At 45.3% G+C, this 26,492-nt stretch overlaps 1 protein-coding gene across 5 annotated transcripts in view; it reads left to right on the top strand.

Annotated features, from left to right (window-relative positions):
• The window catches only part of CADPS (calcium dependent secretion activator), a 203,624-nt gene that overhangs the window by 38,248 nt on the left and 138,884 nt on the right, over positions 1–26,492 (top strand). For all 5 annotated transcript variants that reach the window (XM_030458293.1, XM_030458292.1, XM_030458289.1 and 2 more), the window contains exons 2-3: positions 969–1,082; positions 5,514–5,846. In XM_030458293.1, the coding sequence (XP_030314153.1) occupies positions 969–1,082; positions 5,514–5,846 (447 nt within the window). The remainder of the gene's footprint in view (positions 1–968; positions 1,083–5,513; positions 5,847–26,492) is intronic.

The raw sequence follows: 26,492 nt of genomic DNA, 5'->3' as shown, positions 1-26,492 counted from the left end.
TGGTAAACCAAGCACAATTACAGTTACATGCCTGCAGCCCTTCAGTGTGAGTGTTATCTGCATCTTAAGATGTTGTACTGGCACTGCTGGTACCTGGTATGTGAGCCTGCTCTGACTTTGCACTCTGAGCTGAAGAGGGTGGTTTGTAGCTGGATCTGTTCTTAAACTGGCAGATGAAATGGCAGAATAATGGCATCTTATCTTGCAAGGCTGGAGCAAACCCTTGTAAACTTTCTACTGATGTAACTGTGCCAGAACTAGAACTGTCTCGTAAGTTACACCAGCTGTGTGCTGGATGGGAACTGTTTTGAGCAGCAAGGAGACAGCAGAGAAAGTCCTTGCTTGGATAAGGACAACAAGTTTGTTGTTGAATGATTTCTTTGATATTAAATGGCAGTAAATTCTCCTAGCACATGGGTCCTGGATGGTGTGTTGGATGTGACAAGCCAGAAGAAATGAGTAAGGGAAAAAAGAATAAATCAACAAATGAAGAAAGACCAAAGTTTTGGAGCACTGTTGAGTGCCACGTTCAACAGATGGTTCTCAAGGCTTCCTGGGTGGAGATGAGACCTCTTCTCAGGGGACAAAAAACTACATGGGGGAGAGATTGCACTGGAACAGTCCCTTCCAAGCATGCACTCAGCAGCTTGCTTTTGACTTGGGTATACCTGAAGTGGTAGAAGTGTTGTGCACACTTTGTGGCAGCAGAGTTGTTTGGAAATAAATGATGTTCAGGTTGGTTTTAGGTGCTCAGGATGCTTAAATGAACTTGCCAGGGTGAATAGTTCATCTCTATGTGTGTGTGTACCCAACCATGGCTGCTTCCTCATCTGTCACTGCTGTTCCCAGAGCAGAAGTGCACATCACATAACATGCACCCCAATAAGATGTTCCAGAAGAATTACTGGGTTTTTTCTTCGTACATAATCCTTTCTTGACTAATTTTCTCCTTTTGACATGTTTTGCAGATCAGTAAGCAGCAGCTCCAGACAATCAAAGATCGTTTCCAGGCCTTTCTCAATGGGGAAACCCAGATTGTGGCAGATGAAGCATTTATAAACGCTGTTCAGAGCTACTACGAGGTAAGGAGAGACAAGCCCTGTGCTCACCCCTATTCACAGACAGAGTCAAATTCTGAACTAAGAGATTGTCCTTGATCAAGCAGCACAAAACAAAGGCAAGTTGAAGGCTTCTTCCTTCTGATGTTGGGTTCATCACAAAGTTACCCAGGTTCAGGGTTTGAACCTCTACTCCACAGTGGATCCTGGAGCTTGACTGTGGGGCAGATCCCCCTTTAAGCTGAAAAATATCTTCCTGATGCCTTTAAAACAGGGAAGATGCCACAATATAAAATAAATGTCACTTGCTGTCTGTGACAAATACCAAGAGAAAACTGGGCAAAATGTTCAGTACTTGCTGATGGTTTCATATTTTCTTTAATTGACCCTGGGGTTTTCTGCAGGAGTCTTGTCTTTTCACTTTGGTGTGACAAGAGCTGTAAAGGAAAGGGGTGGGGAGGAGGATGTACATCTACAAAACTAGATGAAACCAAAGAACAAGAAGCACTGTTCATAATTGTGCAAAAGAATAATTATGCAGGCTGTGTTTTTGCACCTCTTTGTATGCAGCCCTCAACACTGCCTTTCGTAGCTTTTCTCAGAAGGAAGGAGAAAAACTTCTCTGGTTTTGAAAGAAGTCAGTGCTTGTGATTTTTGTGGAGTGTTGCTTTTTTCTTTTTTTTTTTTTTCTTTTTTTTTGCTAGCCTTTCTGCAAACCATTTCTCCTTTTCCCTAGAGCTATTCTGTCATAAAAGGTGAAGATTTTGAATTACCTATATAAAATATCTTTTGGAAGTGAAATCTTAGGAGAGGACAAAAATCAGATACTAGAACTGAAGAGAATTTTAACTCTATAAAAAATGACAGCAATTGCTTCTGTGTAAGGAAAGCACAAATTATCTCTGGATTAACTCTATTAAACTGGCTGAGTAGTTACTGCTCCATCATTCTCTGTACAGGAAGGAAGCTAAGAATAATTTACATCTCTTATCAGAAAATAAATTGCCAAGGGATCATCAGTTTATCACAGCTTCTCTGAACAGATGCTCTCAGAGAAGGTTTTCAAGATGGCGTGAGCTTCATTTTAGGATGTAAGAGCAGCATAATCTGTTCTGATAAGACTGTTGGGCAGGAGAAAAAGAACTGCTTAAAAACAGGCAAAATACATCTGTCTTTCACTGGTGGGTCAGGCTGAAAGTGTGTCCTGACCAGCTCCAGAAATCCTGTGCTGTATAATTCCCCCAGGTGTTCAGACATTCCCAGAACAGTTGATCAGCATGAGATGTCTGCAGACCCCATGTCTTCAGTTCAACTGGACACTCCACTGGCTCTGTCCTCTTAAAGTAGGCCACAAAAAAAGCATAAATAGATCACTCTGTCTCCGGTAGCACAACTCTATTTTTGTTCTTTTTTAACTGTTTTCCTTCAAGTCACTGCTGTGTATTTACAGCTTTTGTGCTGCTTTAGGGTGGCTGCCTGAGTCTTCCTTGGCACCATTTGTGATGGCACAAGACACAGCCTCACTGAAGAAACCTCTGTCCCCTCTCAGTGCCCGAGCTGCCCTCCCTGCTGAGGATGCTCCGTCCCCTCCTCTCTGCAGAGAGGTGCCCACCCTCTGTGCAGCTGTGGTGCAGTCACAGCAGCTCCTGCTTATCTCAGCTCCTGCAAATCTCAGTTTTATGCAATTTACTGTCCCTTGGATAGATGCTGTCTTGAAACAGGCGTTTAGGTAATGACTTATAAATCTGGATGATGGCTTGGATAATACAAAAACTTGGCTTTTTGCTCAGCTGGCCTTTTCTGCTCAGGACACAGCTGGCATTTCTAAGGGGTTCACTTAATATCAGTGCAGAATAGGATCTGACCCTGGGGAACTATTTTTTTTTTTTTTATGAAGAAAGAAAGGTAAAGATGACATGGTAGGCCAGGAGGGTGTTTGCTCATGCCATGGATGTGTTTGCATGGCCACGTTCAGCTGTCAAGTCTGCTGACAAGGGGTAAGTGTGTGATTGTCAAATTAAGAGATTGAGTGAGCTGAGCAGCCTCCACTGCTGATCTGCCAAGCAGTGCTGAGCCTGCAGGAATGCTGCAGATCCACATATGTGAGATGGGCCCAGCAGGCTCTGACAGACACTCCAGGAGAGCCTGTCTCACCTCCTTTTACTTCTAATGAGTAAAGCTTCCCCTGTCAGCCAGCGCTGTGCACAGCAGCTGCTTTGGCAGGTGTGAGGGAAATGCTTGGTTAGAACCATTTCCACTCTGCTGTGGGCAGACAGAGCCAGGACCATGCCTGACCTGGGAGCAGCATCCGTGGAGGTGCCAGGAGATGCCTGACCCAACTTGCAGGTCCAGGTTCCCCTCTGCCTGTGCTGGTGTGTGCACCCTTGCCAGGGTTTTGCTCCATCAGTTCTTGACTCCTGGCAGTCCTGCTATGTAGTCTTAACAGCTGGGTGATTTGCCTGGTGTGTTTTCTAAAGAAAGCAGCTTGCTCTGCAGGACAGAACACCTCTTTTTTTTTTCTTTTTCTTTTTTTATCTTCCTATTTCACAGTCTCTTTCTGCTGCTTCGTGTCTGCCTGATGCCTGCCTGCTCCCTGCCAGCCGCAGCCTCCGTTCCCTCCGCACCCAGGGGAGAAATTGGGGGCTGGGGGAAGAGAGGGAGGTCAGGGGGGGCCAGTTCCCTCTGCTGTCAGTGTTGTCACCACTCCAGTGGGCTCAAGGGCCACAGATAACAGCAGCCACTGGTGCTGGTGGGTGTGAGAAGTCACTGGCACTGTTGCATTCCAAAGGGACCCAGAGCGGGTGATTGGAGAGGGGATGTGGGAGCCAAGGATGTCACAGCAGAGACCTTCACCATGACCTTCCACCATTTCCAGCAGTCAGTTCACTGGGGACTTCCATGGCTGCATTGAGAGCTTGGATGTTTATAGATCTCACCTATTACTTAAAAGCACCCCCACACAGTGAGGGAGTTATCACTGATATTTAAGCTCTGCAAGGAAGCAGAGTATCTGCTGGTATTGTTCCAGTGTGGACTGAAGAGGCTGCTGGTGGCATCCTGCCTGTTTCATTTGCAGGGAGCACTCCCTAGCACAGCGATGTTTGAAGGAAGCAGCTCAGCTCTTCCTCAGCAGCGTTTCTGGACTGGTCCTGGAGCAAAACCCATGACCAGTACCAGCAGATGTCTGCCATCAAGCATTTGGGAACATGGTGTACCATGATGTTAAGTGGTATTGAAAAAATCTATGATGTCCTAAAGTCATCCTCAAGCTCTTTAATTATTGAGAGCTGACAGATACACCCCTCTTCTGGCACAGCTTCTTCCCAGCCTGCTGCATTCATCCATTCTCAGCATCATTAATAAACCAGCTGTTTTTGCTGGACATCGATTGCTTTCCTGTGTTCAGGGCTTGGAAGAGGAGAACAAACACAATATCCCCTGTCCCTCTCCTTTCAGCTCTGCTTTGCCCCCATGGCATCTCCTGTTCTGCAGGGATCTGCTGTGTTTTGACCCTTCTACTGCTCTTGCAGTGGGAAGAGAATCCTTATTGAACACCTTCTCCATCCCTCTCTCCTTCCTGCTGTCAGTGTCCTGCACCTTGCAGGCTGCTCCCTCTGCAGAGCTTTTCCAGGCAGCCTCCAGCCTTCCCAAACCAGCCTAGAACTTCCTGCTAGTTCAGCAGGAAGGAATTTGGCTTTCTCCACCTCTGGCCATGTCACTGTCTATGTGCCTTTGAATGATCCAAGTTGCCTTGGTGCTCAGCCATCACACTGCAAAGATCATCCCATTCTTTCTTGTCTTTTCCTGGGGCATTTTAACAGTAGTGGCTGCCCAGGTTGGAAAGATGAGTTTATGGGAGAAGTGGAGACACATGTTAGCTGAAGGTAACATTATATTCATTAATAAAATGTCATTCCCATCATAACAGCAGGACAGTCTGCAAAGATCTCCTCTGGTGAAGTAGCTTAATGTAAGCACTGGTCCTTGCACTGGTCAGAGGTTTCCCAGGGGCCTGGCCACCAGGATAAGTGCAAAGCAGTGCTGCTGACTTGAGTGGGATGACTGGGCTCCCTTTGGCAGGGCAGAATTTGGCTAGGTGAATGTAGTTGTGCAATAACTTCCTTATTAAAACATTTGATAAAGCAAAATATAATCTTGCCATCCCAAAGGGCATTTATCTATCTGGTGAGGTGCAACTGCAACATCTTGTGAAGTTGTAATTGCATCAAAATGTTCCATTTTAGCAGATGCAAAGCAGAAGCTTCACCTGATTTCATTACACTTCCCAAGGTAGAGCTTGAAGCCTCTGTCCATCTGGCAACATGTGGTTGCTGAGTGAGGAGCTGAGAAGTGAACTGGCAGCCCAGTTAGCTAAAGCCACGTTTTAAGCTACTTAAGTGAGATTTTATCTTTTTTTTAACCGTGACACCATTTGAAGTCTCCCCTTTTTTGCAGGTGTTTCTGAAAAGTGACCGTGTGGCCAGGATGGTGCAGAGTGGGGGGTGCTCAGCAAACGACTCCCGGGAGGTCTTCAAGAAGCACATTGAGAAGAGAGTGAGGAGCCTGCCAGAGATTGATGGCCTCAGCAAGGAGACAGTTCTGAGCTCTTGGATGGCCAAGTTTGATGCCATTTACCGTGGGGAGGAGGATCCCCGCAAGCAGCAGGCCAGGATGACAGCGAGTGCTGCCTCAGAGCTCATCCTCAGCAAGGAGCAGCTCTATGAGATGTTCCAGAATATTTTGGGGATCAAGAAATTTGAGCATCAGCTTCTCTACAATGCATGTCAGGTAAGAGCTAAGGTCCTTCTTCCAGGCTGGGTGGGAATGGATGAGGGGGAAGGGATTGCTGGTAAGAAATCCTGCTGCTGCTAACTGGAAACTTTGGGTCTGACCAGGCTGGTTTTAAGAGTATTTCCAATAGTAAAGTGGTTATGGGTCATAAATAGATTTGTACACTGTTTTCTCTGTCCAATTGGGCCTCCTCCTCTTGTTTGTGCTTGTTTTGTCACGACTGTTTGCTTAGGGTCTTCTGCAGATGCTGCAGAAGGACTTCATATAGTTTTCTTTCCTGAATTCCCATACGACTGATGAGATGGGAAATTTTTGTTCTTCTGTCTGGGAGTTGGGATGGTGCCTGTGTGGGCCATTTTGCTGTGACTTGCTTGGCTTTCCACTGTCACAGATTTAAATGACAGAAGTACATCCTAGCATCTTGCAATAACCTTATTAGCACTTGAAGCTCTGAAGTACCTGGGGTGGATGTCTTGTGCAAACTCTTATTTTGAGGTTGCACCCATTCTCCTTAATTAGAGGGAGCCTCTGTTACCCTAGCATGTCTGTGGTGGAAGGAGAGAGCATCCCAAACCCCCATAACCACTTCACCCCCCGAGTAGTTATCTTGCACTATGAATTTCCATAGATAAAACCTTTTTCCCCTCTTTTTCTCCCAGAAAGAGCCCCAGAGGCACAGAGCTGGGACTCCACAGTGCTGCTTGCTTTTCCAGCAGCTCTTGCTGAGGGCTATTGGTGGCTGTCCTGGCTGTCAGTGACCCAGATTACTGTCCCCTGCTATCAGACATAAATATCACAGGTGGGATAAAGGATGTCAGAGTCATAGGGAGGGTAAGGTAATGCTGTGGAAAGTTTTTGGAGCAGGAGCACACCTCAGTTTCTTCCCTGTAATTCAGTTCAACTTCTTACTCAAATTACTACTTTCAAGGCCAATTCTGTCTCTCTCTTCTGTCTAAATATTTCCAATTTTTTTCAAGGCATAGAAGATAATATTTGATCTAGTTTTTTCTCCTGTAAAGAGCTTAGTTATAGTGCATTTGTTCTTTTTAATCTCAGACCTTTATGGCAGAGTGGGGAAAGGATAATAAATGTCCCTGAGTAAGGTATCCTCATGGCAAAAAATGCAATAGCAAAGACTGCACCGGTCCCCATAAATTATGTTTACAAACCAGATTTTGTACCTCCATCCCCTGATGGAGGACTTCTTTAAAATCAAAACCATAATATTTTCAGTGATGCGTTGAGATCTGAGTCTGCAGTTGTTCTGTTTTGTTGGACCCACTCAAGCCCTGTGTCTCTCCTCTTCCCTGCACCTGTGCTCAGCTAAGGGACTGGAGTGTTTTTTGGTGGGCGTGTGTACAATCCCCTTTTGGTCTGTGGTTCCCAGAGGTGCAGAAAACAGTATTTAACCATGGCTGTCTTGCTTTGTGGATGATGTCTGCTTCTGTGAGACTTTCTGGCTGACACCATGAACCCTATGTCTGTTCCCTGAAAATTTCCCTTTTGCATGGAGCAACCTGTTTCCTGCAGCAGGTCTTGGCTTTAACTCTGGAAGTGAAAGACTTAATGCTGGGTCTTTTCTAATACTCAGAGGCAGCAAACCTGTAATTTAGGCTTTTAAAGAATGACGATTTCTGTTGAAAGCAAGTATTAGCACGGGAGTTACTCTGGTTTTAATACCTGGGTAGGGAGGATTAGCTATGCAAAAGGGAAAGCCCTTTATACCCAGCACAGATGCTGTGAGTCCAGCAGCCCTTCAGCCATTTGCTGTTTTCCTGGGGTACAGGATGGGTGGTTATGGTGCTGTGATGCTGGCATGGTAGGGTAGGAGCCTGTCCTGTGGTGCTGGGGGCAGGTTTCTGCTGCTTCTTCTCCCATTAGTTGCTGTGGGGAAGGCCATGGTGAGCACCCAGCAGAACAGCAGCCTTTACTGTGAGGACCCTTGTTTGGGTGCTGCCTGTGGGCTACATCAGAGGGATGTCTGGAGCCCTCTGGGTACCAGCAGCTGCTCTTCACTTTGATTGTGCTGTGATGTGCCAAAATTGCTGTTAAGCACTACACCTTCCTGCAGGTCCCAACCATCACTTGCAGCCAGTCTATTATAGGGTGTAAGTAAACCTTACCCAAAACAAAAATGTCAACCAAAAAAATGCTCTTGTTTGCAGAGGTTGTATAGGGAGTTCCCAGCACAGGAGTGTGGAGAAGGTTATTCAATGAGCAGTGATTTAGTAACCTGTCCCTTTTTCCCTGTGAGAGGTTCCCCCTGATCTCTCATGATGAAGTATAGGCATCAGCCCTGAAACAGATACTCCCTCCTAAAATTTAGTAGCAAATTATTTCCTCTTGTAACTGCAAAAGCTCTTGGTGTTCACACAGTGCATATTTCAAAGCAGCAACAGCATCTGGGTGCTTACTTGCTCCAGGCTAGGCATGCAAGTCAAGTCCTGAGCATTGCCCTTTGTGGTTTGGAAACTCTCCTGTGCCATAACCCCCTGGTCTGTTCTGAGGCTCTCTGTACCAGCAGCATCTCCAGTGTGTGAAGACACCATTTGGAGAGCCAGAGGTACCTGCCAGCATTACAGCACTAAAAACATAGACTTCTGGAGAGCAAGGAATAGTATATATGGCAGCAGCCTGGGTGGGTGCTGGGTGGGTGCCAGGCAGCCTAAGGGGAGGAATGAGTTCCTGCTGTGCTTGTGTAAAGGCAGGTCAGGGACATGCTTCTGCAGGATTTCCTTGCATATTCTCTCTCCCCACTTTGCATTTTCTTAATTTTTTATTTGCTGCATCTGTCTGTTTGACAAGCCATCTTCTGTAAACACCTCTACTTTGCCAGCCTGTCCTGAAGTCAGTGGTGAGCTCCCTTCTTGGATGGATTTGCAAACACCTCTCAGCCTTTAGCCATACTTGTAGCACAGAGCACACTCATAGGGCCCATAACACCTAAAAATGGTAACTTTTGCCCATCACTCTGTCCTGTTTCAGCCCAGATTGCATTTCAGTCAGGGGCATCCTCAGCAGTGCTTATTTGCCTCCCTGTGGAGGCACACTGTTGGTCTGACTCTTGTCTCATCAGAGTTAATTGGAAATGCAGCTTAAATCTTAATAATTTGATTGAAGCTTCTGATGCCTGATTTGTAAGAACAAAATATTTTATATAGTCAGTTTGCGAATAAGCTTTAAGTAGAAGGCAAACACTGTCTGACATTTTCTTGGATGCACTGAAATGTATAACATTCCCAGAAACACCGTGTGGGCTCAACTTATGCACGTGTGGGTGATCAATGCCTTTGTTTTCCTTTGCTTTTCCAGAGGCTGTGCAAGGAGGCAGGGGGTGAGAAGAGTTAGCTGAGTTATTGTCCTCCTTGCATGAGCAAGAATGGTGCCAAGAGCCCCAAACATTTGCTTGAACTTTTCTTACAGTCTGGAGGAAGGTGCTTTGCTTTGTGGCCTCCTGTTACATCATACTCAGTAATTGCATAATGATTACATCACTGGGACTGTGTTCATTCACTTCTGAAATAATATTTTGTTTGTGCAGAAGGAGGATGATTTCCAAAGGGATTTTTGTTTTTTTTAACATAATAACCCCAGGAGGTATGAGATAAGTGTATTCTTCATGTGATAGCAGTGGTACAACAGGATTTGAGATAGCAAAAGGGATTGATGCAGCTGGAAAAGCTTTTAGGAAACAAAGATAGGAAGAGGTGTTGAAGCAGAATGGTTGTGGAGATAACAGTGGTGTTAAGCACAACATCTGACTAGAACACTTTAAATAACACACAGAGGCTTACATTTTTTGCATAACACACACTGCGTGGCTTGGTGTTTCCACTCCACTGGAGTCAGGATGGGAACTGAGAACCTCTGGCTCCAGCAGTGAGTTCCTCTGCTGAGCAAGACAGGTAGAAGGATGCCTGAATCTGGGGTAACTTTGTGATTAAACCATGACTGTGGAAGAGTCATGCAGGAGCTATTTTCTGTAAGTGTTGGGCAGTTCTGAACTTGGGTCTTGGCTGCAGTCGGTGTTTCCTTGGGCACGAGCCCTCTGTTTCACACTGACCTTCATGATGGCTGAATTGCAGCAGCATCTCTGAAAATTAGGCTGTGGTGTTCTCCCTGTCTTGCTCTTCCTAAGCTGCAGGGCAGTGATTTACTTTTCTATCTCAAGCTGTGTTTGAAAGTCATTTTTAGCTACAGTGAGAAAAGAAGAAGCTGGCAGGGGCGGAGTGCAGCTCAGTTCATCCTGTGGCAGTAGCTGATGTCCAGACCAAATCTGTGATGAGCTCCACACCTCCCTCTTCCTGCTTCAGAGGAAGCAATGAACTCTGAGCTGTCTTTGCAGGACTGTCTGAATTCCCAGGTTTCACAATCAGACTTTCTCTTCTTTCCTGGGCCTGGAGTGTCTCCTGTTCTGCAGCATTCCCTTTAAATATGCAAAATACTTGTGCTAACCTTCCAATTTCATTTAATTCCCTTAGCTATTAGATTTGAAGCCAAATAGCTGAATATACGTATGTCAAACTTGCTGAGTAATACATAGTAATACATGGTCCTGGTTTTTCAGCATCTATTCCTGTCCCTTCACATAGAAGGTAAAACATCAGAGAAGTGTACATGTGTGGGTGGGCTACAACACAGACCAAGTCTAATCCCTGCCTGCTGACTGTTTCATGTTAGAGGAATGAAACCTTCTAACCAGTGCAATTGGAATTGTTTCATAAGTTTTGAGGGCCTGTAATTTTAGCTAGGAAACATTTCAACCCGAATTTTGCCCACCAGAGCTGGCTTAAAACTTGAATTCACTGTTTTGACATTTGTTTTTGCAGCTGAATTAGGACAGTGTGTCCAGAGGCTGACATTTCTCACAAAGCAGAAAGTTCCTCTGCCAAAAAAATTCGTTTCAGAAGTGTTAGCAGAACAGATATATAGGATTTCTGTCCTGAATTAAATGTTTGGTTTTTAGCTCAAGTCAGTATTACAGATGATGTGCCGAGATGGTATCTTACCTTCTGCCCCTCTCTCTCTCTGCAGTTCAAGCGTTTTTCCTAAACTTTTTTCTTGACTTGCTGCAGTGCGTTGACCACATACCAGAGATGCTGCAGTGGTACTTGGAAGATGCAATCTAAGTTAGGGCAGAAACAAGTAAGGACAAAATCTCTCATGAAGCACTGTAACAGCTCAGATGGTGAGATGGAGGTTAAGGTGATCTCAGAATAAATGGTTTGTGTGTATACTTCCCAGACTAATTATTTCTTTAGTTTGTTGTGATGAAGAATTGCCAGCCATGCCTTGCAATGAGAACTGAGCCCAAGGTTGCTGTGCACAGTGTGGAATTAACCCATCTGAGCACATCTCTGTGCCCCTTCAGTGCAGAGATTCAGGTTTACTATCAGATTACTCCCTACTGCTCCCTGCTCGTCAAATGAGTTGTGAAGGACATAAAGCCATTCCTTTTTATTCTAGCTTCATCTTAAAGCTCAACACCTACAAAGTGGCCATCTGCAATTCTGGGCATTTAAGCACTTAGGCTGGCTGTAATGATCCCTCCAAAAAGCAGGAAGTTTGCTTCAGCCCCAGAGCTTCAGCTGGGGCTGCAGGCAAGGACCAAGGAGCCTGCACGGGCTCCTCTCTCCAAGGCTGGATACCCCTGCGTGTCTGGTGGCTTTGGCCAGCACAGCTGTTCTCCTTGCAAATCCCTACAGCATCAGCCAGATCCTTTGGCTTTTATTTTTTTCCCCTCTTTCACTCTTTCAAAACACCTTTTGGTCACTTTGCCTGTTTCCACACAGTTGAACATTATTCCCCCCTGAAAACAAAGCGGTAGCGCCAATAAAAATGGGTTAAGGTGGTTTTGAGATGATCAAAAGCCTCAAAATCCATAAAGCATCATACTCTGTTTTCAGTAATTCAGTATTTATTTCCATGGAAACTGAAATGGCAGCCTGGAGCCTTCTGCAGGGTTGTAATTACTCCTGTAGCAGCCGCAGCGTGTCTGTCAGGGCTCGAGCAGCTCCCGGAGACGGCAGCGATTTAGCACCCAATGGGAAACTGGAAAAGGTAAAAGCGTGGGGAAGTGAATGAAATTTTGCCCTTCATAATAACACAACGTAGATACATGTGGTCCTCCCTAAGGAGAGGGGGAGTTGTCCTTTGTTGGCTCAAGGTGCTGTTTTTTGAAGGATGACGTTGTCGTGGGAAGGAGGAGAGGCTGAGAGGGACGGGGTGAGTGTGACGTGTGACATGTGGCACAGCTGCCAGCCACCCCATCTGGGAGAGGAGGTTCAGAGAAGTCCCCTTTAGTGACCCTGCAGGTGATGCATCATTTAGTGTCTTTATAATTAAGAGCAGGCGAGGTGTTTGAGACAGGACATCTGTCTGTGTGATTCAGCATCCAACACCCAGTGTCCTCCAGCATCCAAGGGGGAGCTACTGGGAGGAGCTCAGCTGTCTGAGGGGGGAATGTGGTGGCAAGCTGGGTGTCCCTGGCAGCATGCCATGAGGCTGCTGTCTTGTGGGGAGGAAAATGCAGAAATCATTCTCTGCCAGGATGGGACCTGCTCCCCTGAGCTGTCAGCACCACGTGTCTGATGTGCACAGGCACGTATGGAGCTACGTGTGCATCCATTAGCTGTAGGATAAGCTTATGTTCTGTGCTGTTATGGACTCAGAGAGCAATCTTGGCCCCTGTAATTAAATTTAAAGCAAATTAGCTCTTCTATTAAACAAAATAAATCTGATGTAGCCTAATGCTGTGTTCTCTAGCTATGGCTGATCAATCGCTCCTGCAAAGAGCAAGCAAATGCTGCTGAGCAGATGGTCTCTTGGCTGAGGCATGGTCAATTAAACTAATTAAAGATGCTTTCATTTAATCAGAGGGTGTTTTAACCCTGTTAGCTGCCAGTTGGGGATGTATGTTTTTGTGCACTAGGAACTTGGAGTTCTGGCCCCACTATGGACATCTTATGGTTTTACAGGCCCTTTACAGAAACCAGGCTAGGCTGTGCATCTGAAGTGCAGATGTGTAGCAGAGAAATTTCAGTGTCAAGCAACAACAGTGAAGACTTGCAGAGGAAAAGTCAGTTGTTTTCTTGCAACACTGTCCAGAGATGTTTATTAGACTGAAGAAGTCTTTTTTGCACACAATCCTTCCCACACTGCCTCCTACCAGCCTTCCCTCTGGATTTGAGGGCACGTATGCCCCTTCACAGCCTAGCCAGATGTCACTTGTGCTACCAAAACAAGCACTGCCTTGTTATGGTGCATTATTTAAATGACAGAAATGGTGTCAGCATCCAGAAAGGTTCTGGAGTGAAGGAGCAGCCTCTTATTTCTGCCCTCTGCTGCCATGTGAAATGGTTTGGGTGCTGGAAGCTCCTCTGCCATGGGGCTCTTGAGGAGGATTTAATTCCTGATTTGTTGCAGAAGTCCACGGGGACTCCTCTGAACCAAAGCCCTGTTTTAGTTTGCTTAAGTCATTAATTGTCACAACTTGTCACCCTTGCCATTTCCCATCCCCCTCTTCTGATCTGCTGAGCTGCTCCCCTGCCCTCTCTGTAAGGTCAAGGCAAATGTGACCAAGAGAGCTCATTAATCTAACGGGAAAGCAAGCAAAATTCTCTCTAGCAGCAGCAGTAGGAAAAAGTAATGCACCCAGACCTTTAGTGATACCTTGCTGGGCAGCACAGAAGGGCTGCAGCGTGCTGGGTCCTCTGCATTTCCATCAGCTTGTACAAATTAAATTCAAACCAGTTATTCTTTACCCAGAGGCCATGTGGGCAAGTTCACTCATCAGACCAGATCTATCCTGCTCCAGCAATATCGATCCCTGCAGGTACATTAGGGCTAAAGTCAGGGTGATTTTTAAGATGTTTATCCTCTGTGAAATGGTTTCTGTTTGTCTCTTTAGAAAGAGGGTTTTGTGGTACAATATCAGCTGAACACTTTGTTGTCTGTGTGGTCTGATTAATTTCTGCAATTCAAGGTTTAAATTTCCAGTTTTAATATTTTTTTTTTAATTTTTTTTTTTGTTTTAATGTAAGTTTTATTTTTGTTGCAGTTGGCCCATGAATAATTTTCATCATCTGCATTTCTGCTGCAAAGGAGTGAATAAGAAAAAAATAATCATGGTTACCCTATCAATTATCAATTACTTGACATTTTCAGTGTACCTTAACCCCTCTGTGTAGGTACTGCCAGTTCTCTTATTTCACTGAAAATCTAGCTGTTGGCATGACTTTCCTGCTGCTTAGTCAAATTTTTATTTTCATCAGATCAGTAGCCTCATTTCAAATGGATATTTATTAATACAATTCCATTTCTCTTGCATTTTGGAAAGAATAAGTTGAGCAGTGAAATTCTGGGGAAGGGAAACACTTTGGCCCTGAGGTTTTTAACTGAGAGATCTCTTCCAGTGTCTGCTGCATCTACAAGTGCCTGGCTGCTCCCGTCACTGAGTTTTATTATAGGAATAGATCAGAGCAAAGGGTAGGGTCAGGAACATGGACAATTCCCAGCACAGCTGTGCAGAAGGAGATGCTGAATCAGTGGGGAAGGTTTTGCAGGAGCTACAGGAATAGGAAACTTTTCATAAACCTCATTAAATGTGACGACATTTAGGAATTACTGCTTGAAAAGGTTTCAGTGGAGAGAAGATTTGGGATGGCACAAAATAGAAAACCCAGAGGTGTTCCCTTGGTATTGGCAGAGAGATGAGACTACTGATGGAAATGGGGGAGCAGGTAGAGAAGTTGCTGCTGGATTCAGGTAAACCACTTTGCATTAAAAAACCCAACAATCTTGTGAGGCACGTTGCCACTGCCCAGGGTGGCCCAGCCTCAGAAAACCTGGGGGGGCTGCCCAAGGAGAAACCAAGCCAAGCATTGCCCATCATGGGGGGGAGGAGGAGGAGGGAGGGTGGGACAGGAGAGTAGCCGAAGGTGTTACATAAAATATAATTTTATTGCTGATCTCCCAACAAATCTAAAATGTGGTTTGAAGGGCAGGTTCTGAGTTGAGCTTCCATGTGGCCTGGTTTCTGGAGGTGGGATTCAGCTCTCAAAATGCCGTGTTTATTTCAAGCAATCTTTTGCTTCCCTAGCTCTGAATTCAGTGCAAGCCACCATACGTAAAAAAACAGTTCCTCAGCATGTCCTGTGTTCTATTAGGAAGGGAAAACGTCACTCCTCCTCTTTCTGTTTCCCTCAACCAAAGATGGCAAGCAGAAGACGTGTCAAAGAAATGACCCCACTGGCCCTCTTTGGAGAAAGTAATCTTGTTTTTCCTTTGAGCAGCATTTGTTCCCTGCAGTTACATGTTCCTGTCAATCAGCCTAGGAGGCCCTGGGAGACAGAAGGGGTGTTATCCAGACCTCTCTCTCTTTAAGCAAGGAGCTGCTAACTGCAAAAGAACCCATATGTGATGCTTATCTTAAGGAAGGCTGGAATACTTAATAAGACGTAACTGGTGCATGACCCTGCACTATATTAATGCCTCTCTTTCTCTTTCTTTCTTTTAACTGGAAATACAATGCAGCTGCTAGAATTTAATTTTGCATGTAGGTTTTTTTTTTAATCTGATTTGAATTCCACGTGAAAACCTCAGTGCTTTGCAGTGCTTCAACCCTCACTTGTGGTTTATCACTGAAATCCTGTGGCTTTCCTGGGGAACTGTCAGTGCTTACCTCATGAGCAAAATGGGAGGACACAGTAGCAATTGCACATAGCAGGGGTTACACATGGTCATGCTGGAGGCTTGTACCAGAGCTCCAGGGTCTTCATTTCAACCAGCAATGTCTTGTTGGTGAACCAGGACTAGTTTTCACTGAGCTGTGCCAGCCTGATGTTACATGCAACTCAGTTTTCTTTTTATCATCTTAAATAGAGAGAGAATTCTTGTGACATGCGTCATCCACTAAGTGAATATTTTGAAAGTTATGTATTAATATTTTACTGAGTTTTCTCTAATCTTATTGCTGAAAATTGTGGTGTCTTCAAGGCTGCTTTTACCCTTTTGCAATCCATATTATGTTCAGCGTTCCAGAAGAGAGAATTATTTTTAAATAGATGTCTTATTCGCCAGTCCTTTATCTATTTCCTACATGTTTTTCTTCCAGCTATCACTGTTTCCATCTTCCTTGACAAACGCTGCATACCACAGCTTGGGATGTGATAGGCAGTGTCATTTTAATTCAGAAGAAACTTTGGGAGTCAGATGGATCAGGACACGGAAAGTGCTGCATGAATATAAAATACAGCTGGGTTAATCTTCCAGTTTGCATCTAAAATGTACCAAAATAAAAAGAGAATAGGTATATTTCATAAAAGAAATGGGGCGGCAAATTTTTTCTTCAAAAGGATATCAAAGTAGGCACATATTTGTTCCCACTGAGTTGAATATAAATTGGGAAGTGAGCAACAAACTAGACCCTTATGCATTTCAAAGTGTCCCATACTATAGGAAATGCAATTTACATAAGCTGTTCCTTACCCCTGTTTCAGTGTTGAGTTTTCATTTTCGGTATACCATGGTTTCTCTGGAAGATCTGATTCTACTCATGATTTGTGACAAATTAAGAGTGCAAGTTCAATAGAGAATGGGATGCAAGACAGCTTCAAATATAGCCTCTCATATTTTTAAAAGGCAGCTATAAAAGCTTAAAGTCATATAAAAAGTGCTGGCCTCTATCACACAGACTTTCCTGTGTGATGCAGGGCAGCAGTGATGTTTCCTGGCAGGAGTGATCTTTGCATGTGATTGTCATGTATCCTTTGGTCCAGTTCTTTTGTCTCTGAAAAGAGGGCAGTAAGAAGATGGGGAGGTGATAGCAGAATATTCTTTGTCACTCAGTGTGAAGTCTTTGTAGAAACGTCATTGCAATGGAAGAGAGAAAATTTTGCATCCCCCATTTAACAAAGAGCACGGTGGTGCAGGAGCTTTTGCTTTCAGTGGCAGAGCTTAGCTGTGTGTTCATGTGAGCACGCTGGAGCCTTAAGCCTTCCTTAGAGCATGCAGAGGAGGGGCTGGCTGAAATTATAGGCATTTCCCAGAACAAAGGAGAACAAAGTGCAGATGCCCAATTTTGCTGTCCTCTTCTGGGTCTGCTGCCAGGGGAGTGAGGATTGCAGTGAAAAAAGGGTGCTGGGGAGGAAGCAAGAACAGGGACAGTGACCTGCAGAGAAGAGCACACAGACTTTGCCCAATGCCCTGCTGGGTTTTGGTTAAATTTATTTCCTCGTTCTTGTGGGTGCTGTGATGTCCCCTATGTACATCCTAATCCTCAAAAATGTGAAAAATGAAGCAGTCGTTTTCAGTCACCTTCCAACTCAGTTCTTCATTCACCTTTCTGCTTGTGGATTTTCCTTTCACTTGGCCTTTTTCTCCGTAACAGTAGATTTTGTTTGGATTTGTGCTCAGATGGTTGAGTAGCAACTGAGGGTAAATTAGCTGAAGGAGCTGTGGCTCCTGCTGTTGAAATTATTCCAAAATAACTTTGTGGAGGAGACTGACTGTCAGATCAGACAAAAGCAGCGTGGTTTGGATCTGCTTTGTGGAGTGACTGAGAGCAAATAATACAGGTTAAAGTAATAGAAGAGCAGTGCACTCTAATTCCTGACATAGATGCTATCAAAGATTAGTGGGCCCACTCCTGAATATGCAGCCCCAGTGTTTCAAACCTCTGCGTTTCCCAGGAATGTCTGCAGTATTCATGGTGAGCAGTGCATGGTTTTTTTGAGGTTGGTACAACAGTTTTCCTCTGGGAAGTCCCTGCTGGTAGTGTGGTCCTTAAAACAAGAGGAGAAAGGCACCTGTTCAATGGTTTTGCTAAGTGAGGCTCTGCACTTCTTACCAATCACTGCCTGGTCAGTGGCAGGAGGTCATTCTGCTGCTTTCCTGTTCATCACCTTTGCTGGCCATGTGATTCCTGGTCATCTTTGTTATACCTAACATAGGAAATTGTTCAGGGTCATTGCTTAGTCCATCTGTTCTGCCTTTATGTATTGTGACTGCAAAACAGCTGAGGGTGTATGGCAGTCAGTAGAAGTTTTATTTCTCTGGATGGAAGTAGCCAAAGATACATTCAAGAAGATAATTGGGATCATTAAACTTTACTATCATAATGCCACTTGCAGTTTTATCCATTGTATGGCTAAAAATATAAGTGGCAGCAATGAACAATGACAAAACCAATCTATTTTTATCCCAAATATACCAGCAGAAACACTGGCATTGTAATGTTAGAGTGTAGGCTTGATCTGAGCATCATTGTTAGTGATCTTGGGAAAATTGGTCTGCTTGTAAATCAGGGTGATTTTCTGGATGACAACAAAATACATTTTGTTAAGACCAGATGAGTGGTTATCACTGTCACACAAAGCACCACCTGAACCATTGCTGGTTACCCTGATTTTTGGGAGACCTGGTGTCAGTGCCTCAGGTTCTGTCTCATCTGCAGTCCAAGGAGTGACAAATGCAGGAGATAATTTAGGGAAGGACAGCACAGGATGCAAAGGCAGGAGAGCAGGCATATCTGTCTCTTTAAGGCTTCATGCCATACCAGTGTCCCCCAGCAGAAAGGAATCTCTCTCCACTGTTGCATGAAATTACTGGATGCCAGACATCGATCAAAAGTAAATCACTCTTGTTCAAAGATGGAGAGTTGATAAGAATCATTAATAACAAAACTCCTTCTGTCTGGAGGCTGCTGAGGTGGGGTTGTGCCAGACTGCTGTGAGGGGTGCTGGTGAGCAGAGGAAAACCAAAAATGGGTCAAATGAAGTCCTGCTGGAAAAGGAGCCAATGCTCATTCCTAGGCATTTAGTGAGATCACAGGGACAAACTCTCTGGGGCATGGATTGGCCCGTCCCCAGCATGGTCCCTGCAGAAGGGAAGAACAGTGCTGGTACCACAGCTAACAGCAAGTAACAGCAAGGGTTGGGCTCTGAAAAATTCCCCAAGCAAAACAGTCCAGCATGAAATGAGATTACCTTTAAATCTGACATGAGCTGGCTGCTGTGGAGCTGCCTTCAGGCTGTGATGATTCCTGATGTAAGATGGAGCAAAACCAGTCCCTCTGGTCTGATGGCAGCAATCTGAGGGAAGAGCTTTTCCAGCTGCCCTGGGGCTGCATTGGTGTGAATCCCTTCCTGGGGAGGATGCATGGATGCAGTTGAGCAGGAGGTGGGGCCAGTCCTGCTTTGCTACAAGAATTTGTCTACTTTGTTTTCCAGCATCTAAAACCCTGCTTTTCTGGGGATGCAAGCCTGTAACCTCCAAGATAACTTCTAAGGAACTTGAGAGGAACATCAGCTCCTTTTTTTATCCTTTATCCCTTAAAGAGAAAGTAAGTGAGGAGAAAGTGTGAGCTGTTATAAATAAGTTAAAACAAGAGTCAGACTTGCAGTACGGTGCAGTAAGATGCCAAAGAAGGTGGTTACCAAGTTGTCAAGGGTTTTCAAAGTGCTTGTGTATCATTGGTGTCTTGTGGGAATCAGGTGATGGATCTCAGGGCATTGATGTAAGCCACCACCTCCAGCCATGGTACCAAGCCTTTGGCATGTCTGAAGGTTTGGCTCTTGCAGGAAAACATGAAAGAAGAACCAGGCTTTGCATGGAGCCTTGAGGAAGGCAGGGCCAAAGGTGAAATGAAGGCTGAAGGACTGAGCAAGCAGTGGAAAAGCATGTGTCTCCAGAGACGGAGGGAGGGGGAAGAGTGCTGAAGAAAATGGATGGGCATGAGGAGGATGCTTTGGGATCTGGTGAGCTTAAGCTGGGGGCTCACTACTCTTGTGGGATGCTGAACAGACTGTCAGAGCAGCCTGTGAAAAGACTGTGAGAACAATTGTGCATGAATGAGTTTGAACTTAGGGGCAACATTGCAACTACTCAAGTCTTGGCTAGAGAAGCACAGGAACCTCAGAAAATATTGGGAGATATTTATTATCCCATGAGGCAGAAAGACCACTGCTATATGCAGATCTGGGATATGCACTATAAAAATTTTTCTGTAAAATGCAAAAATGCATTTAAAAGGCAATGAGAGTCACATGGAACGATAAGGAAGGGCAAACAGCTTGGCTTACAAACAGTCCCAAGCAGTTTGATGTGTTTGCAAATGCACCGTAGTGATCTTTACCCATGCTTGTACCAGAGCAATAAAACCCTGGGCTCAAAGCAGGTACTGTCAGCTGTGCTGCTGATACTCAGGGCTGGAGGAGCTGGGCAAAGGTTGTGACAGCCTTTCTGTTTCCCAGAGGATACACAGGATGTTTTTCTTTCATATAAGCTCAAGTCTAAATCAATGGTATGGCCTTAACATTGCAACTGTAGGCTGAATTTTACTAGGGCTTTACAGGAGATTACACAGGAAGGGAACAGTAGTCTGTTTTGAGCTGAGAGCCCATCAGCCTCAACATGGTATTGGACACCATGAAAGTATCAGTGTTATTGCTGAACAGAGAATCAGATTTGTTCAGTTAACAGAACTTAGTCTAGGATGGTTATTTTATTGCAATCTGCAACGAAGCTGTGGTGGGCTCTGAAGAGGAGCCTTGCAGCCAGGTGGGATGGAGCTGTTCCCTGGTCACCTGCAGGCAAAAGTTTTTGCTGCGGAATTAGCCAGGTCAGGAAGCAGGACTGGGATGCAGGGAGCCCTCTGTGCTGCGTGGCAGTGCAGATGAGGTGATGGCAGATGAGGGGACACTGCTTTACCAGATGAAGTTTGTTACAAAATCCCATCTGCTCAGAAGCAGAAGCTATAAAGTTTGTGCTGCGCAAGTAATTATTTGTTATACATTTTTAAAACATGAAATCTAGTCCAAGCAGCAAATATTTTTAGCGTGTCTCATTGTGCAGTTAAGAAAGTTGCCAGCAGCATAAACCTGAATAACTCTGCTTGGTGATCAGGCTGGGGAGGTGATTACCTTCACTTCAGTGCCAGCCTTGCAAGGCAGCAATTGCATGAGTTGTCACCTGCACTGATTTTGGAGGGTGCCAGCAAAGAAGATGGTTCACAAGGAACAGTAGCAGGTTTGAGCCAGGTTTCTCTTGGTCCTGGTAATGGTGGCAGTGAGCACGGGGAGATGTGCTGACACAACCAGGACTGCAAATGGGCATCACCTCTGCTGCCTCTGCCCCAGCTCCAGCTGTTGTTCTTGCCTCCTGGGTGAGCTGGTTTAGCTGGAAAGGAAAAATAATTACATTTATATGTGCTCTGCCCATTTTCTCTTCATACTTAGGTGGTCTTCAGATGGTCTACTGCTTGCACAAGGCAGCATCTTGCAAAGATGGCTGCTTTCTCTCCTGGTCCATTCATTTTACCTGTGACAGGAAACTCACATCTGGCACATCTGAGAGTTACTCAGCTGGGTGTGAAAATGTCCCTGCAGAAGACAGGAGAGGATTGCTTGTTTCCTCCCTGTGGAATAGAGAAAAGGCAACCTCACATCTCTTGGTTTTCAGCAAACACATCCCACAGAGCAAGCTTGCACATGGTTTGTAACATAGGAAGATTTGGGATTAAGGAAGCACTTTTCATCTTTTCAAGGCACTATTTAAGTTGTTTCAGCAATATTTTACCCTCCACTCTGAGCTCCCCACAAAACAGAGTGAAGAGAGTGGATTTGGGATGGATCTAAGAGTTTTAGAAACTGAACAGCTCAGGTTTTTTAGATTGTGGAAAATGTAGTAAGGAAAACTGTCTGAAAAAGAATGTTTTTTGAGGGGGCAGGACCTGTTGGGGGTTTTGCTCAACCTGTAAGCCAAATGATTCAGCTGTTCCCTCTGCTTTTGTGCAAGGTCACCATGTGAGTCTCAGTTGATTCCCCTGCAGCTGTGAAGCAGCACAGACAGGTAGCTGAGCATTTCCCAGCTGTGCCAGTTCCCAGCAAGAACTCCCTCAGTCTCCTCCACCCTCCTTAGCAGCTCAGAGCATCTGGGCTGTCAGTCCCTTTGGAAGCTGCTTTTTCCTGTTGTTTTTCCCTGTAAGTCCAGGTGGAGGGAAGGAGCTGCTCTTCTGCCTGGGTATGCAGCCAGGGCAGATCTGACCTCATGGGTAGCTGCACAAGTACATTATTTTTTTCCAGTGCCTCCTTTTTTGTTTAGATCTCCTTTAACAAAGAACTTAATAATAATTAAAATAATTATAATAATTAAAACAGGGGGAAAGAGTTCCAATATAGGTTCCATACACGTATGTTCCTGTGGTTTTATAGCCAGCAGCATCTGATGCACCTTCATTTGAAGGGAGAGGGTGGCTCTAGCAATACAGTTTTGAGCTGGTTACAGAGCAGAATGCCAAAAAAAAAAATCCCATGAGAATGTTTCAAGCATTGCTTTTCTCTTTAATCTCTTCATTGGCATTTTTTCTTAATTTCTAAAAAGAACTGCAACTGCTGTCTGAGATGGGTGGGTACCAGTGCTGTGAACCTGCAGTCATGGTTGCACTGAGGCTCACAGCTGGATTCCAGCTGCAAATTCCGCACTCTCTTGAGTGTCTGTTCTGCATATGAAATGCATTGCTCTTGGTGGAAACTTTAAGGTAAGACTGAGGCTAGAATACAGATGAAATGGGATCAGAGAGCAGGTTATCACCTTATTTTTGCAATGCATTGCCATTCAGAAAGCACCAAGGGACCTCAACAATAGCAGAGACTATAATGCCATACTCTCAGTGTCCAATATATTTTCTTAACTCTGTTAGCACAAAATTTCTGCCCTGGTAACAATTTCAAAGGAAGGAGGTCATGGCTTACTGAATGTAGTTCGAAATAAGCACATTTCCTCAGAAAGCAGGGTATGGGAGTGCTCCTTGCAGAGGAGCTTTCTGGAAGAGTTACCTTGCAGCTACTGTGAGGCCTGACCCTCTACCTAGCCTATGTCACATCTTTAAATTGATCATCTTTTGGTCATGGATCTGCTGTGGATGACTGTGCTGTGTCCCTTGGCATCACAGCCCTGTCCTTGCCTGTCCTCCTGGAAAGGGGCAGCCACTGAGGGTTTGGGGGTGGAGGGTTCTTCTCCCTCTTCTCCAGCTCTGTTGCATTCTGGCATGTGCTAAAGCTGAGGTAGTCCAGCCTGGGTTGGGATTAATGTGGTGGGCAGCTAGTATTTGATTTGGCTTTAAATACCAAGAGCAATAAGTAAAACTCTGCACAGAACAACTCTCCACCCCATGGGGATGGAAAGGCTTTGCCTGGAGCCTCCATCCATAATGAGCTCTTGGGAAAGATAACGAAGAGGTAGTGGAGGAAGCCTGGGGGAAGCTAGTGGTGCTTTCATGAGCACATTGTGAGACCCTCAGGGCTGCATCAGGCTCTTCAATGCCTTGGTTCCCCCACGCACAGACAGAAGGCGTTGGGGTCCATGTCACACACAGCTCTACAAAGAGCCTGGGAGGGAGCTGTGTGGGGTTGCAGCCAGTGCTTGGAAAGCAGGCTGGCTCCATTCGCCATCTCGTGGTGATGGCTGCTTGGGGCTGTGCTCTTGCAGGGTGGCTTGGGCAGCCTCAGGTGGCTGGTGGTGGACAGGCAGATGGACACCCTGTCCATCCGCTCTGGCTGGAGCAGGCTGCAGGCTAATGGTCCTCCCGGGACAGCAGAGCATCTTGAAATGTCCATGTAAAAATATTCCTCATGGAGAAAGATGTTAATAACAGGGGATGTGATTGACTGCCTTTTTTCTGTTGCTGCTGTGTTATCCCAATTTAAATCAGCTCGCATTAACTGCAGTTATATTTAACACTGTCTGTCAACATGGCTGAATTTTTAGATTATTAATTTTCAATTGCAAATCACTTAATTATGTCTGACTTCTTATAAATATTTGCAACACCAGTTAACATTTTCTATTACTTCTGGTACACGTTCTGGAAAAAACTAATTGTTCTTACTGCTGTGCTTTGGTCTGGCAGGAGCTGCCAGAGCCTCTGTGGTCCCTTATCTAAAGGCCATTGCCTTTCACAGCTGATGCGTCAGAAATCAAGGTCTGTAGCCAGAGCTGTGTGTGTGTTATGGCCAGGGAGGCTGTTAGGATTCATTTGGCTCCCCAGCAAACATTGGAGAAAAGAAATGTTTGTTGTCTGCAGCATGATAACACAGTGAATGCTCAAGACTCAGGATGCTGCATGTCTGTGTTATTGCTGTGCTCCTGCGGTTGTAATATCGATATGAGATGTGGAGGGTGATGGCTCTTAGTCCAGGAGGAATTTTAAACTGTGCCATTTTCAGGGATTTTTGAATCCCAGGCCACTAAAAGCTTCTCCTTGTTCTGATAGGGGAATGCCTCTGCCTGTCCTCCCCAGCAGAGCCACATGCAATCTCTGCCCAGCAGACACAGGTATTTTGCCTTGGTGGCTCTGCTGCTGTGAAGGGTAAAAAACCAAGCACCTCAGCTCTGCAGCTGCCTGACCATCCTCCCCAGCAGAGCCACATGCAATCTGTGCCAGCAGATACAGGTATTTGCCTTGGTGGGACTCCTGCTGCAAAGGGTAAAAGACCAAGCATCTTAGCTCTGCAGCTGCCTGACTCCTCTGGTCATGGATGTGCTGAGTGAGGGTCCCCAGGGCAAACAAGGAGAAGTGAGTGCCTCTCCTGGCAGGTCCCCAGCCCCATCCGCTGTGAGACTGCTGTGCAGAGTTGTCTGGGAGCACTGTCTCACACACAGATTCAGTGGTGCTTGAAAAAATGCAAGGTGCCAACCTCCAGCAGCAGCCTCCAGCTGGGGCAGAATCCTCCAGCAGCAAGAAAGGAGGGAAGCAGAGAGCACCATCAGGACCTCTATGGGTTACTGCTCCTGGGGGGTATCTTCCTAGGGAGCCATGCCCCATCCTTAAGGGTGCACCCACAGCTCCAGCAATGCCTGTGGTGCCTTGAGCAGTGTGATTGCCTCAGGCCTGGCTGGAGCCAGGGAGCATTGGCATGGCTTCCTCAGCTGATGGGAGGGAGGTCAGAGACCAGCCAGGCACATAGCGAGCCCAGGCTCAGGTGGGATGATGCAATCCTCAGTCCAGAGCTTTACCTGGAGTAAAGCTGGCATGAGAGCAGCAGTGCTGTGCTCCCCAGGCTGCCATGCAAAGGGAGGTGGGATCTCCTGCTGCTTTGCAGGAGCCGTGGCTTCCAGGCTTAAGCATCTTTTTCTGTAGTTGTTATAGTAGCTGTACACGTAAATTATTTATCTTACGTTGAATATGGACACATAACAGCATTTTCCAAATGGCTTAGATGGTTTGGCAGGCTGGCCATCCTCACCAGGAAGGTGAGATCTCATGATGAACCCCATGAGAGGACTTGCCCTGTCTGCTGAGATCTCCCCCCACACAGTGCCTTGTGCTGAGCTCCTCCTGCTCACACCTTATGGACTCACTGCCTTTTAAAGCATCACATTTTTGCTCCCTGTGTTTGTTTCTTCATAGCTATGCCTCTCGCTGTTTTTCTGTGTCTACTTCAATTCTTCTCATACCCTCAATCTTAACACAGGTGCCAGAACATCTCGGAAGGGTATTGTGTGGGATTCAGTGCCACGTGGCCCTTCTCAGAGGTGCTATACATCCATTTAGTGCTTCTTCAGGAGAAGAATAGGTCCTGTTGGAGGGGATCAGGAAGGAATAGTTGCTCATGCTTCCAATTAGTGAAGCTAAAATTTCAATCTCTGTTCTTCACAGGTTTTTTTTTCACATTGTTGACTGCTAACTGTTTTAAACAGAAGTGGCTTTTCTGAAATGCAGTGATAAATTAGATAGGATTGGTATGGCTAAGGGTATTGCTTCTGTTTAAAACCAGGAAATTTCCCCCACAGTAAATTTCTTTGAGACCTCTGAATAACTCAGGGCATGACTGCCAGGGCACTGTTCTAAGAAAAAAAGGAATTGACCTTTTAATTAGCAAAATATTGTAATTTAGCACAACAGTAATAATTACTTTATTAATAATTAATAATTGTTATAGTTATGTCTTGACCAAAGGGACTTACAGGTGTGGTATTTCTGCTCTGGATTTTGATAACTTGATATTAATTAGTGGAGTGTTAGGTACAACTCAGAGGGACTGAAAATAGCTGGGTCTGCCATGGAGGGCAGTTCCCTTCCAGTTCTGCATTGATGTACAAGGGAGTCTAACTGCAACCTATACAGAGATTTCTGGTTCTACTCACAGGCAGAACCAGCAACTTTGACTCTCTTAGGATGCCATCCACTGGGAAGATGTAGTGACATCTTTGCATGCTGAAGATTTGCTGCCTAGAGTCTTCATTCTCCCACCTTCTTTCTCCCTGACCCCATGAGGAGGTTTGCTGCATCAAACCAGTGTGAAGCACATGAGTATGGTCAGGAGAACTGTCTCTTTAGGTCCCTGGCTGTGAAAATATAAATTTTATCAATACCAAGATGAGCTGTAACAGACAGCACACATTTTTTGCTGTCTTAGTCCTTAAAAAAGTAACCTTGTGTTCTCTGCTGTCCTTTTCTGCTGATCCCTGGTTGGTTGGCAGAAAGGGAAAGGCCAAGGTCTCTGCTTTGCCAGTTCTTTGAAACCTGTCAGAACCTGTATCCTCATGTTTGTGGGTGGCTCTCAGATGCCATGGCCATGGAAACTGGTTGAAAATCCCTCAGATATGGTAATGAAAGGGCAAGAATCATCTGAGTTCCCTGCC

Source organism: Calypte anna, chromosome 12 (assembly GCF_003957555.1).
Source record: "Calypte anna isolate BGI_N300 chromosome 12, bCalAnn1_v1.p, whole genome shotgun sequence".
NCBI classification, from domain to species: Eukaryota; Metazoa; Chordata; class Aves; order Apodiformes; family Trochilidae; genus Calypte; species Calypte anna.
Note: the sequence above shows the minus strand (reverse complement) of the source record. Positions and strands in the feature narration are given on the sequence as shown.